The 13,574-nt window shown below is 38.6% G+C and overlaps 1 protein-coding gene and 1 long non-coding RNA gene across 2 annotated transcripts; one reads left to right on the top strand and one right to left on the bottom strand.

Moving 5' to 3' along the window:
- Positions 1–1,130: 1,130 nt before the first annotated feature.
- LOC111333156 (uncharacterized) lies at positions 1,131–7,372 on the bottom strand. The gene is made up of 3 exons (XM_088759164.1): positions 7,231–7,372; positions 5,470–6,651; positions 1,131–4,473 (listed from the first exon to the last, which is right to left on the bottom strand). Exons 1-3 carry the CDS (start codon positions 7,331–7,333, stop codon positions 3,992–3,994), a joined length of 1,767 nt encoding a protein of 588 aa, XP_088615290.1. The 5' UTR covers positions 7,334–7,372; the 3' UTR covers positions 1,131–3,991.
- Positions 7,373–7,592: 220 nt separating this feature from the next.
- Positions 7,593–12,091, top strand: LOC111333155 (uncharacterized). The gene is made up of 3 exons (XR_016000839.1): positions 7,593–9,423; positions 9,874–10,150; positions 11,006–12,091. It is a non-coding gene; the product is annotated as an uncharacterized LOC111333155 (long non-coding RNA).
- The last annotated feature ends 1,483 nt before the right edge of the window (positions 12,092–13,574 follow it).

The following is a 13,574-nucleotide window of genomic DNA, read 5'->3' as shown; positions in this document are numbered from 1 at the left end:
GAGAGTCAAGATTGTCATATTCAGCCTTTATTGGTTTTCATAAGTGCTTTGATACAAAATTTAAAAGGAAAACAAGAAACATTCATTTACGGCTAGTTTGAGAAGGGTCATCATGTTAAAACAGTGAAGGCATAATGCTTTTCAATTGTTTCAGCAAATCGCAACACTTACTTATTGTTGAGGTAAAGTTCTTGTTCTTTTAATTTACAATATTATGGAAGCTCATTACCAATAGTTACAGCATAACCTACTGTGCCAAATAACTTTGAACTATGACCGAGTGATACAAATTCAAAGCAAAAGGACTACCTTTTTTTCTCTCATAACTGCTACATGTAACAGTAATGTCTCCTTACAATACCCCCCTTGAATCAAATGTAAAGGTCATGAGATTGATTACAATGATCGCCAATCTAAGAAGCTCCTGATTGTCAATCATATTCTCCTTATCAGTACTACAGGAAAAGTAGAGAGATTGGTAAAAGTGAAAAACAGTTCCCACAAAATATTGTCCGCCAACTGTCAGCCATCTGTCAGCCAACTGTTGGTCAACAGTTGGCTGGCAGACTGTTGGCCAACTGTGGGTTGACAGTTGGCTGACAGACAACCCACAGTTGGCTGACTGTTGGCCAACTGCCAACTGACAGTTTTTGTTAAGTTTCATGCCAAAGTTTTGGCCAACTGTTGGCTGCCTGTCAGCCAACCGTTGGCCAACTATGGGTTGACTGTTGGCCAACTGACAGTTTTCATTACGTTTCAGGCCAAAGTTTTGGCTGACTGTTGGTCAACAGTCGGTGACCTTTTGCTAACCTGTCAGTGAACACTAATGTTGGGTGTAAAGGGTTGACAGCCCAAAGGCATGCAGGCAAATTTGGAAAATAGCAAACTGATGTGGATGTTACCACATTCAGGAGAATCTTGACTTGAATTTACTTTTGAGACACTAAATTAAATATAACCTAGGAAGGTTTAATGGCCTTAGGCATGCCAGAAAATTTGAAATCTAGGGAATTGATGCGGATGTTACCTTATTAAGGAGAATCCTAATATAAATTTACTTTTGAGACACTAATGCACACTAATTTACAAGGGTATCATTGTTGTTGATGGCTACATGATATCAAGAATCATGTTTTTTACACAGTTTATTTTCTCAGCAGATCTGCTAGAGAATTAATTCAGCAAAAATACATGTAGAGAACCACCTATTTTTTGATTAAGAATTCCTATTACATTAAAGTGCAATTACTAATATCATGCAAAACAATTGTAAATTACAAAATTATTCCTGAGTATTTTCAAGATAACATTGATAATTATTTTAACATGCAGCAGAAAACCTTGGTCAACTGCATCAAGTTGAGGCAGCAAGGCAGCAAAAAGAAAAAAAAAAAAAAAAAATAGATAAAATAAAAACAAAAAAAAAACAATAGCATACATGTAAACTTGATCACTTCTTCTACATAACCAATAATTATCTCCCCACTAAGTAATTTAAATTCTTTCCCTCAGAATTTTTTTGCTTGGTTAAAGTCATTGTAAACAGCCATACAATGCAAAAAAGATAATTAAAATAGCCTAAACAAATGGTGTAAAATTAATTATGAAAGAATAAATAGGTTAATATAAAATAGACTGAGATACAAGGAATATATGAAGTTCATATATTTTGAACTGCGGCATTAGATACGTATGATGCACGATCCTCGCAGTAGATAGCGCTATTTATGCAATAGCGAAAATCAGACCTGAAAAAAATCAGGCCTGTATGGGACTCGAACCACTGACCTCCGCGATACTAGTGCAGCGCTCTACCAATTGAGCTAACAAGCCAACTGGGAGCAGGCCGTTAAGTTGATTTGTAATAAACCCGTGAAAGTGATAGATGAGATACAAGGAATATATGAAGTTCATATATTTTGAACTGCGGTATTAGATACATAGAGCGCTGCACTAGTATCGCAGAGGTCAGTGGTTCGAGTCCCGTACAGGCGTGATTTTTTTCAGGTCTGATTTTCGCTATTGCATAAATAGCGCTATCTACTGCAAGGATCGTGCATCATACATAAAATAGACTATAGACCCTGTACTTAGAACTTGATTCAAGTACTTTATTTTTAGAATTAATGAGCACACAAAGCTCATATAACTACAAAATGATTAAAGGAGGTAAGTTTCTAAAGAAACTGCGGTGTTGCATCCATGGGAGAGTATAAAAAGGTAGTTTTGGTTCTATCAATTGAGTTGATAATGTCAGTTGGCCAATGTTAAGTGTTTTAAAGCTGATATTTCAAGCATTAACCCTTCCTCAGAGGGAAGGGCTAATGTATAAAAAGGGATCTATAGATGCTTATGATAACACTCATTTCATTTACTTAGTATTCAAAACTTAAATGTTGTCTTAAAATTAATGGTTTGGATTGCAGTCTAAAAAAGGAAATGTCTGCTAAAAAGACTGACTCATACAGCTGCCAGAACATTAATGACTAAGCTTGTTTCTGTAGCAAGGTACTGAGAGAGTCTGACAATGTGCTGCTTAAGAACATAACACAGCCAGCGACCTCAAACAGTGTGCAAAATAGCATCTCTCCATTCCTCCCCCACTTACAAAGTTAGTCAATTGTTGACAAGAGTAATTTTGGTTTCATCAACTGAGTTGATAATTAAAAGTAAATTGGCCACCATAAAGGGTTTCAAAGCTGAGGGTTCCAGTATTAGCCCTTCATCACAGCAAAGGTTACATTTATTTATTTATTTAGCTTTGCCAACCGGCAGGGACACCGCAACAGCTTGCACCAATTACTGCGGGTCCAGTAAACCCACCCATCCCACCCCAGGGGAGGACATCCATCACACAGTAATCTCATGTGTGGGAAATTAACGTCTCCTGCCCCTAACCCTACAGGAGACGGGACCTCCATTTATTCGTCCCTATGCGAGAAGACTAGAATATCTAACCATTTCTTGATGTTATAGAAAGGTAGCAAATTCTTCTAAATTATTTTAAGACCTTGAGTGTTGGTCCGGCCGGGGCTCGAACCCTTGACCTCCCGCACAACAGTCCAGCGCTCTATCCATTGAGCTAACATGTCTTTAAAAATATTATTCAGATGATTTCATTGAAACACAAACTGGCTGCAACCTCTCTCTAGATACTTTTTTGTTGTACATACCAGAAGAAAAATCAAATTGAGGTTTATGTGACCAGCAATCAGCCATCAAGGCTAGTTGTTAATAGTTTTATCACTTAAGTGATCTTTGAAAGGACATGCACTGTACAAAGAGCTGGATAATAAGCTATCAATATTATACATCAATATCAAGACCTGAGAAAAGGTCATAAGTGGACTTTGTAAACCATTAGAGACCTTTAGATTCGACGACAACTTCGAGGACGAGTACAAGATTTTCCACGCGCGCATACTGAGCATGCGCACTAGCCATCACGCCGTCATGCAAATCGGTCAACTTGTCGCCAGCTTGTCGTCGACTACGAGATTTCTTGCAGAAGTCGTTCTCTCTACGACGAGTTTGCAAAGGTGAGTTTTACATAATTATTTAACCTTAGTTTTTATGAACAGCTTAGAGATAACCTAATCTGTGATGTCCTTGGCAAAAAGGGTATTTTTTTGAAGGTAAAAACAGGCATAGGAGACCTAACATTGCGAATGAAACTAAGTAAACAAAAAACTCGCACTCATTGTGACATCTAAATGTTGCGATTTGACGAGAGCGACCACGAGTGCCAGTCAATAGTGCTAGCCTCTGCGCGGCCAAAACTCGCACTCTTCCTCGAAGTCGTCGAATCTAAGGGTCTCCATTATTTGACTGGAGTCAAAAGAGAAGTTCTAACATAAAAAAACTAGAACATTCTCCAAGTCTACAGATTTCTTGAAAACTTTTAATGATAAAACTTAGACTAACAATAAGATTGCTCTTCCACCACAAGTACATTCAAATCTGTCTCATGGAAGAGATGTGTCCTAAATGGTTACCAACAAGGATCATTTACCCATTCTTCAAGCACCTTTGCAACATCCATTCTCTCCAGGTCCTCGCCTTTCAACAGTTCAATCAATTTTCCAACAGTTGCTCCTCTCTTTGATGACCAAGTCTGCAGAATTGCATCGGTGGGATTTTCACCTTGTTCAATCATTCGTATCTCATCCCTGTCGAATCCAACTTTCTCAGCAAGCATCCTGAAGTCATCAAATTTCAGATCCCGCTTGACGTTGAGCATCATGCAAACTTTGCTGTACTCTTTAAGAGGTAGATTATTCACTGCCATGTTCTTGCGAGAGATGTCTCCGCATTTGTATGAGCTGGGGAACTGGCTGGTCTCCTGAATACTCATCTTCTCACTCTCACACTGGTGGTACTGACCTCCATCCACATTGTCGGGATTCATGTGCAATGACTGCAGATCTCTTGTAGTCTCAGTAAACTGTCGCTCAACAGCTTCCTTTCTATGCTCTAAGAATTATAAAAAAAAGGTGACAGTTATAATCACTCATATTCATGCTATAAATTAAATAGAAATTTCCCAATAGAAGAACTCCAGAACCAGTCAGTAGCTATCATGCCACAAGTCCATGTGTCTAATGAGAGAACACAAGTCAGCTTTCAAGATAATATTGTACTCAATCACTGAATGGTCATTATAATTTTTTTCCTCTGGTCAAGTTTACCCTGCATGCTTTCAAAATGAAAGATACAATACAATACAATACAATACAAAACAATACAATATTCTTTATTTAATGAAGGTGATGTAATTAACCCAATGAGTTATCTAACTTACGGCCTTCACAACAAACCCACCATCCCAGCCAAGGGGAGGACATCCATCACACAGTAATCTCATGTGTGGGAAATTAGTGTCTCCTACCCCAACCCTGAAGGAGACGGGACCTCCATTTATTCATCCATATCCGAGAAGACTAGAATATCTAACCATTTCTTGATGTTATAGAAAGGTAACAAATTCTTCTCAATTATTTTAAGACCTTGAGTGTTGGTCCGGCCAGGGCTCGAACCCTCGACCTCCCACAAAACATTCCAGCACACTATATCCATTGGGCTAACTGGGCGGCGGTTAAAGATGACTATCATCCACCATGACATAAAAAGAAATTGAGAAAATCAAGAGCCCGTGAGAGTAATAAGCATCTTATTTCTCCCAGCAGTGTCACACTTCAATCAATCATTAAGGTCATGAGAATAAAGGAAATAATCACAAGATCAAGAAGCTCTTCATTATTTAGCAAACTCTCTTTTTCATTACTATAAGAAACAATTACACTGTATAGAACACACGGTGGAAAACTTGCTAACTTATGTTAGGGCATAATTAGGGTTAGGACTCACTTGTACTTCATTTGTTCTGTGAACTTCAGGACAAATAAATTACAAAATTATTTCATTTTAAACTGTCCCTAACTAAATCAAAATTAAAATAAACAAACTCACCAGATTTGTATTGAACCAATGAAAACATTTTCTTTACAATTTCATTGCACTGTAACTTCCAGTTGAATTGCTGCATATAATCATTCCTTAGTTGTTCTGATTCCTCCCTTCGTTCATGCACTGCCTTTTCCCTGACTTTCTTCATTGCATCAGCCCAGGCCTGAGGGTCTTCAGAATCAATTACATGCGGAGTGCCAGAGGGTAATGACTTCAACACCATACCAAGACCACAGTTTCCACTCACAAGAACAGGGAGGTCTGCTGAAATGGCACGCAGACCACTTATTCCAAAACCTTCTGTTCTTGATGGTTTGATAACCAGATCCACTTCACAAAGCAACTTGGGCCAAAAGTCAATATTACCAGAATCTTTCCTGATGGTCAGTTGATGTACATTGATTCCTGCATCAAAGAAGGCTTGCTTCAACTCATCTTCATTATCCTTTGGCTGTCTAATAAATATGAGCTGATAAGATGAATCTTGTAACAGCTTGATAGCTTTGGCTGCAATATCACATCCTTTGACCAAGAAATACTTGGATGAAGCACTGAGCAGCACACGGAACTTTTCACCTGAGCCTTTGATATTCTGGCGCACACCAAGGAGTTCTTCAATAATTCCAGGAGTCAAATCAATCACCCCTTTGTCTTTACCACAGAAACGCAGGGCAGATCGGTATGCCTCTGTAACTTTTGGACCAATGGCAATGACAAGGTCAGACATTTCGCACAAGATTGTCTGAAGTTCATGCTCAGATGTTTGGTCATTTGTAGCTGGGTTTGCAGATTTCTTAACTAAAAATTTCTCTAGCTCTTCACTGACTGTATGGACAACATTTACCCACTGGCACTTTTTGGTTGCTTTAATAATCTGTGCTTGTCGCCCTAGGTCATGCCCATAAGAGTGAATGATCAGGATATCAATGTCAAGATTGTCAGGTGGATAAGCCAGAAGCTCAGCTGATGGATATCCTGGGATATCTTTGGCATCAACAAGTTCAATGTTTAATCCCCTTGCATGGTCTTTCTGCTTTTGGGTGTGCTTAGGTACAAACCCAGTGACACTTACTTGTGGATTCTCTGCAAGTTCTAGAAGAAGTTTTCCATTGACAGACTTGTCCCAACCGTCGGCATCAGTTGCAAGTGTAATGTGCAACTTTGTTGCATCCTGTACCAGCGATCCTGAAAATTCAATTGGAAAGGTGAGTTAGTAAATCACACATGGCTTGATCTGAAATACTTGTTGTGGGAGTTATGACAGTCTTAATAGCACGTCTACGATTAAATAAATCGATTTTACTAAACTTAATGGCTGCACTTCGATAATTATGACACCCCTGAATCCGGGTTCACTATTGCCAAAGATCCTTGCGTGTCAATCCTACACAAAAACACGACTTTTCAAAACAAACCTGAAATAAGTGTCAGTGCATTTCAGTTAAGTGTGTAGACTCCCAAATTAATTATCATAAATTTCGGTTCGCTGTACTTCCGCAATTACAGTGAAACGAAGATCGAATCGAATGATCGAACGGTACTAAGCACTACTAACACTACTAACTAGGCGTTACTAGACATCCTAAATCTGTTTCTTTCGCCACAAGGAAGCTATTCAAAGCAGGTAGGTGTCAAAATCCTAAAGAACCTCACACAACCTCAAACACGCTGATCGAAGTAGGCATGTTTCATGTGAATACACCAGAAGTCGGTCTAAGGCAAGAATCTGCTCAAATTTCACCTTATAATCACAAAGAAACTCACCAATAAAGCTGGAGTTTGATTTATTTCCCTTCAATTGAGCTTTCGTATCTCCATTCCTTGCACTTTCGCTTTTAAGTGCGTCTTCTGAAAAACGGACCGCCATACTTTCGTTACAAAAGAAAAGGTACCCTTGGGTGGGGTGGGACAGCAAGCTGCAACACTCTCCATGACATTTTCACTAATGCTTTAGGCGTTGGGGGTGGGGGCTTAGAGCATTATTTGAGCACATTTTAAAGGACAGACAAACATTCAAAATTGTTTCTATCTTATGACAAAGTATCATCACTCTTTTCCTCGTAAAAAATCAATTGTTTCACTTTTCCTTCTCGCCCCATGGCCATGTCATTTCCCAAGCGGGGGTGGGGTGGGGTGGGGATTTTTGAGTTATTGTAATTTATGATATATTTAATTTTTTTGAAAAAATTGGACTTTGAGTGCTGTTACGCATTAGAAGAGGGCACAAAATTTTTCTGTTAACTCTCAAGGATACTTTTTTTAAAACTCATGCATTCAGGGGGGGTCTCATTTGGGTGGTGGCTTTTACGGCTAAAATTTTGGCCATTGTACGGATGACAGGTTGTAAGTAGAAAACTTTTGTACGGTTCACGTTTCCCACCACTAACGGTAGAAATTTGTAAATTTTTTTACGCCAAACGACTCATTTAGCACTACCCCTCCTTCCCCTGCCTGAGCTAAGCCGGTTTACTTTCCTAGGTCCTAGACCACAAACGGCCAACATCGTTCAAATGAAGCTCAAAGTAGATGAAACTTATCTCTCATATGCAAATATAAAAGAAGAGAAAAAAGATAAAGCAGACGTAGATATTGTTAAGTCTGACCATATTCCGCTTCTACGGTCACAAGTCACAACACACTTCAATTAGTATGTGAAATCACCAATAAATACATTTGACAATAATAATAATTAGTATATACTAAAACAGTGGATAGCGTTGAAGTCACGCTCTGATTGGCTAGTCAAACTCCGAATATCCTTTGCTATTTACCTCCGAGCAACTCGGGAAAAAATGGCGCCCCGGTTTGCATCCGTGACAAGCGAAGAAATCACTCAAATTAACGACGGTGGTGTATATTATCTCACTGTTTTAGTATATACTAAAACAACTATTCACCTCAGTGTCGGTGGTTAGCGGTGGATATTTACCTCGCCGCTTCGCGGCTCTGTTAATATCCACCACTAACCATGGCCACCTCCACTTCGGTGAATAGTTGTTAAATATTTAAAGTTATAGACAGTAATGTCGATCTATTCCTGTGATGAGTACAGGGTTGAAGATACCAAACTACACATATAAGTATTGGTATATGCAAATGTATTTTCCCATTTCTCCGGCAACCTGGACATTCAAAGTTCAAGGAATACAAAAGACTATAGCCGGGTTAGAGAGTCTCTCCTTCTTAACGGAGGAATGAGAAAACTGATGGCATTTGCAGAACACAATAATGGTGACTGAAGCTTCCAGAGCTTAACTTAAAAGGGACGCAAGAACTAATCGTCTACGTCATCTCGATCTAAAATATCTTTCAAGAAAATTGCGCATCACTTTATTAGTTGAGCGGGAAAAAGCATCTGGACCAACATCTGTAAGGATCCAAACCTTAGACTCTAAAACTTCGCGATCAGCTCTACTAACGGGGCAAAAAAGTTTAATATGGATCGACCCTCGTGATGATTCAAACCCCATTTTATCCAAATTTGCCGCTAAGTGCTGATATAGCAGAGCAGAAAGAGGGATCATAGGTGTGGGTAAACTTAAATGAGGATTCAAACCTCAGACTTTCCAAAATCGGTACTCAAATACTCAAATACTCTACCGGTTGAGCTGAGTAAAAGTGTGGGTCGACCTTTGATTTGAAAGGAATTACACGTAATACGTGTAAAATGAAAATTTCTGGTTGACTTTCATGAGGATTCAAACCTCAGATCCACCGATTTTGCAGTCAGATACTCTACCTGCCGTTGTATATGAAAAAAAAAAAAAAAAACTCGTGCTGCTATTGTTCTTATCTCACTTTAAGCATTGTATTTTGTTTGCTTCTTGAGTGTGTCATCAACAGGTTATACAGATGCAGCTATTGTTTTGCTGGAATCAAACGCCTGCTGAGTTCAAGTTGGCTTTCAAGTCAGCGATCTAGGGGCTTTTATGCAATGAGGGTTGCTTAGCTGTTTAGGTAAGGACTGAATCAGAGATATGGATAATTCGTGAAGTATGATTGAGCCATTCCAGTTATTGTAGACCTTATTTTTAAATAAAGAAAGGTTAAACTCAGAACCATTGTATACAAGCCTAACATTTAACGTTAAAAAGAAATGAGAAAAAAAGGCCTTACAAAGCAAACGAATGAAACAAAACAAAGAAACATTCCAATGGAACTGAGCCTCCTTGTTATGTATACTGCGACACTTGAGTAAAGACATGTAGCTATGCAGTAGACATATTTCTCTATTCTTTAAAATTCATATTGTTCATCTCAAGGAACTTTCGTGTTCTGTGGAATGTTGTGTTTAATTGTTTCTAACAGAAAGGGAATGAATTTATGAGATATATAGATGTCTAATTTAAGAGATACGTGGATGTCTAGCAGCCCAAGTAATATAGTTAAAACTCTCCTCTTTTTCAGCTCAAGGAACTTGTTTCAGTCAAAGACACCACTCTCTGGGGACTAGTTGGATCACAGAAAGGAAATGGCATCACTTCTAATGTAGCGTGAGGAAAAACAATACGTTGTAAGTCCCTTGTGAGGATGCGAATCTCGAGCAGTCAAGCCATGAAATTAGGCGATCCTAGCTGAGCGAAGATCTTTCTGCGCTCCCCTCAGTGTTTGTTTATTTTCGCGTCTCGAGGAAAGCTGTAGTAGCGATGGTCCATACTTCGGTCCTACCCTCTGGACCCACGGTGTAAGCTTCTATCATGTTTTTATGTTAACGTTTTTGATATTTTTGTTCTTTTATAAGATACGTATAAGCCATTAATACGTATGATGCACGATCCTTCGCAGTGGATAGCGCTATATATGCAATAGCGAAAATTAGACCTGAAAAAAAATCAGGCCTGTACGGGATTCGAACCACTGACCTCTGCGATACTAATGCAGCGCTCTTTTTCAGGTCTGATTTTCGCTATTGCATAAATAGCGCTGTCTACTGCGAAGGATCGTGCATCATACGTATTTAATACCGCAGTTCAAAATATATGAACTTCATATATTCATTGTATCTGATAAGCCATTTAATAGGTCTCAAACCAAGAGATCCAGAATCATTTCGGTTGTCGGCTGTATGTAACCATCAGAGGACTGCGTCGTATTCAAGCGGGGATTGTATAGGCTCTTTTTTCCGCCACATTTGACATTCAAAGTGGAAGGGATCTAAAACAAATATAGCTAAGCTGGAGAGTGTCTCCCGATTGAATCAAAGAGTAAGACGACCTGGCATTTGCAGGAGACGCAGAGACGGGGAATGAAGCGCACAGAGCTCAATCAAGAGCTGCAAGGATTAATTGTCTATTAAAAATGCATCTTATGAAAAGTGCCATGCTTTTAGTTACCGGCGTGAGGATTCAAACTTTACTTTAATCACAAGAAGCAAATCAAGTTAGATCCCTGACTACAAACATCATCAGGTTATTAAATATAGACAAATTTGGATAATGATAAAAGTTTCTGTATTAAATGGAAAGCTTTTCATGTTAAAAACGAATATTCACATGACTGAATAACGCAATAATAAGTAAAATTTTCTTTTTCATTACAGCCGGTCTAAGAATCTTACAAAAATTGGGAAGAGAAATCTTAACCCCCAAGAAAAGTTGGTTCACCATTCAAAGTGCTGATTTTGGATCAAGCCGGTGGTGTAACGAAGTAGATGGAAACAAACATTGTCCATCGACAGTAAACTTTTTGGCACCGCTTAAAGCTTATGAAGTCTACATACTGAGCTCGTACGATGGAGTTTAAAAGTTGTTTTCTCCATGGTTGGAAGTTGCGGTGTTTTCTCAACAAGGAAGCAGTTTAAAAGTTGCAGTGTTTATGCATCATGTGTTTGTCAACCGAGAAGCAGTTTAAATGTGGTGGTGTCTGTGCATTGTACAGGAGGCAATTTAAAAGTTGCGGTGCGTGTCTATGCATCATTTGCATATTTTCCAACAAGGAAGCATTTTAAAAATTCCAGTATCTCCGCAGTTTAAAAGTTGTGGTATCTATGCATCATATGTTTGTCACTCAGGAAGTAATTTGAAAGTTGCAGTGCATGTCTATGCATCATGTGTTTGTCAACAAGGAAGCAGTTTTAAAGTGGCTGTGTCTATGCATCATTTGTTTTTAATGAGGGAACAGTTTGAAAGTTGCGGTATCTATTTATCACCTTGATATCAATAAGGAAGCAGTTTGAAGTTGTAGTGTCTATCCACCGCGTGGTTGCCAAGAAAAGGAAGCGGTGTTTTTCTCGTTGCCATGTTCCCACCAATAACGTAGCTCCATTTTCTGTCTTTAAAAGCACACACAACCCACAATTCCTCTATTCGCTCCGACGGAGGGCTAACGCTCGAAACGTCAGCTTTGATAATCGTAACGGTGGCCAATTTACCATTTCAACTTTGTTGATATATTCAAACTAATCTTTGTAGTGTCTATGTATGATCCGATTATCAGCAAGGAAGCAGTTTGTGAAGCTTCATTTTCTTAATTAAGTATCCTATGATCGTCGAAAAGTAAAATGATAAGTAACGAAATGTATAACATAGTCCAGAAAAATAAACGATTAATAGTTAAATAAATCTTAAACTTTTAAATAAACAAATAAAAAGAAACAATTGAAATGAATCAAACATAAAAGATACAATACTTACCTCGACCAATCCCCGAAATACTTCTCATTTGCGCCTACTTTTATAAATTGACTCCTGTTGACTCTACTTTGGGTTTCAGGACATAATGATCCTTTACTCATTAGCTATCTGACGACGCAATGAAAGAAATTATTGTTGATTTTGATACCGGCCCACAAATCAGTGCTACAACAGTTTATCCGACTTCTAACTTCAGACTTTGGATCTCAGACATTCGATCTTTAATTATCTCCGACCATCAACCTTTAACTTTCCGACTTCCAGCTTCCGACCTCCAATTTCCGACTTCAGACTTCGGATTTCGGACATTCGACTTCGAACATTCGATTTCAGAGTTCGGAGTTTTACTTCCCTCCACGTACGAATAACTTTCTGATTTCCACCTTGGGGCTTCTAATTTGCGATTTTCGACTTCTAAACCTTCTATGTCCAAGTGACTGATTGCGAACTTTCGACATCCGTCTTTTATTTGTCAATTGCAACGTGTAGAACTGATACTCGATCTTCCCTTTTTCCAATTTCGACTCCTGAAGTGACATTGTGCCAACTTTTGGGTCAGGAAAATAAAATAAAAATATGAAAGTTATTTAAAAAAGGGAGGTGCTGGAAAATTTCCAGCCAGGTTCCACAAGCTTCCTAAGATTTTATCAGTTAAACTCTGAGGGCCGGTTATTTACACGAGGTTTAAACGAAATCGTGGTACTTTTTTGTACGATTTAAAAGTTAAAACGTGCTATGTGTACTGCTCCTTTACTTAAAACGCTCATTTCGTCAACAAAAAGCCTAACACGAACTTGTCACTGGAGGGATTGTTTTAAAGGGTTAGTTCTGCTAACAAAAAAATTTGCATAAAGAATATATGATTAATAATCTTGCTTTTGTCGGTTTGTGGTTGCTCTTTTGGTGGAGACTGAGAAGATCAGTAAGCTTTACTTACTTTCTGCTTCGACTGCAACGTTTGTATCTGTTTCTTTACTTTTAGAAGTTGTCCTTGATCTGGTGTCGAAACGGTATTGTAGTTTCCCGCTACAGTTGCGACGTTGCCTATCCGTTATAAAAAAGCCTTACCACACTAAACGACATTTTCCAGTAAATAAACTAAACTTTACATAATAATCCAAGATACAATTTTCTCCGTGGTTGCCATGATGCTACATTCAAAATCACTTAATAATCATGGCCTCTCGCATGCGCTTGAAAAAAAGAATGTGAATTAAAACTTTTCTGTAGAATTATCAGGTGTTTTTTGTCAGCGTTAATAGAACTTTGAACTCTAACTTTTGGAATATCAAGGCTTCGTCAGATCGATCGATCGTCATTTTTAAGCAGGCATTTACTTGTATTAAGTAACTGATTGCTCATGCGCCTCGTGGGAGGCGTGTGTTTTAAGCTCAGGTTTATTTCGCCTTCAGTCACAAAGTGCCATCGATGCTCTCAAGCACAGGTGAAAGAGCAAGGTTTTAATGTGCAGGCTTC

Source organism: Stylophora pistillata, chromosome 4 (assembly GCF_964205215.1).
Source record: "Stylophora pistillata chromosome 4, jaStyPist1.2, whole genome shotgun sequence".
Classification (NCBI taxonomy): Eukaryota; Metazoa; Cnidaria; class Anthozoa; order Scleractinia; family Pocilloporidae; genus Stylophora; species Stylophora pistillata.
The sequence above is the reverse complement of the archived record's forward strand: the minus strand, read 5'-3'. Positions and strand labels throughout refer to the sequence as shown.

Bases quoted from the DNA above. Each gene is read 5' to 3' on its own strand.
- LOC111333156 (XM_088759164.1), bottom strand. From the start codon at position 7,333: ATGGCGGTCCGTTTTTCAGAAGACGCACTTAAAAGCGAAAGTGCAAGG. The intron at 6,652-7,230 runs GTGAGTTTCTTT...TTGAATTTTCAG, and splicing joins ATCAAACTCCAGCTTTATTG to GATCGCTGGTACAGGATGCA. The intron at 4,474-5,469 runs GTGAGTTTGTTT...TATAATTCTTAG, and splicing joins ATTGGTTCAATACAAATCTG to AGCATAGAAAGGAAGCTGTT.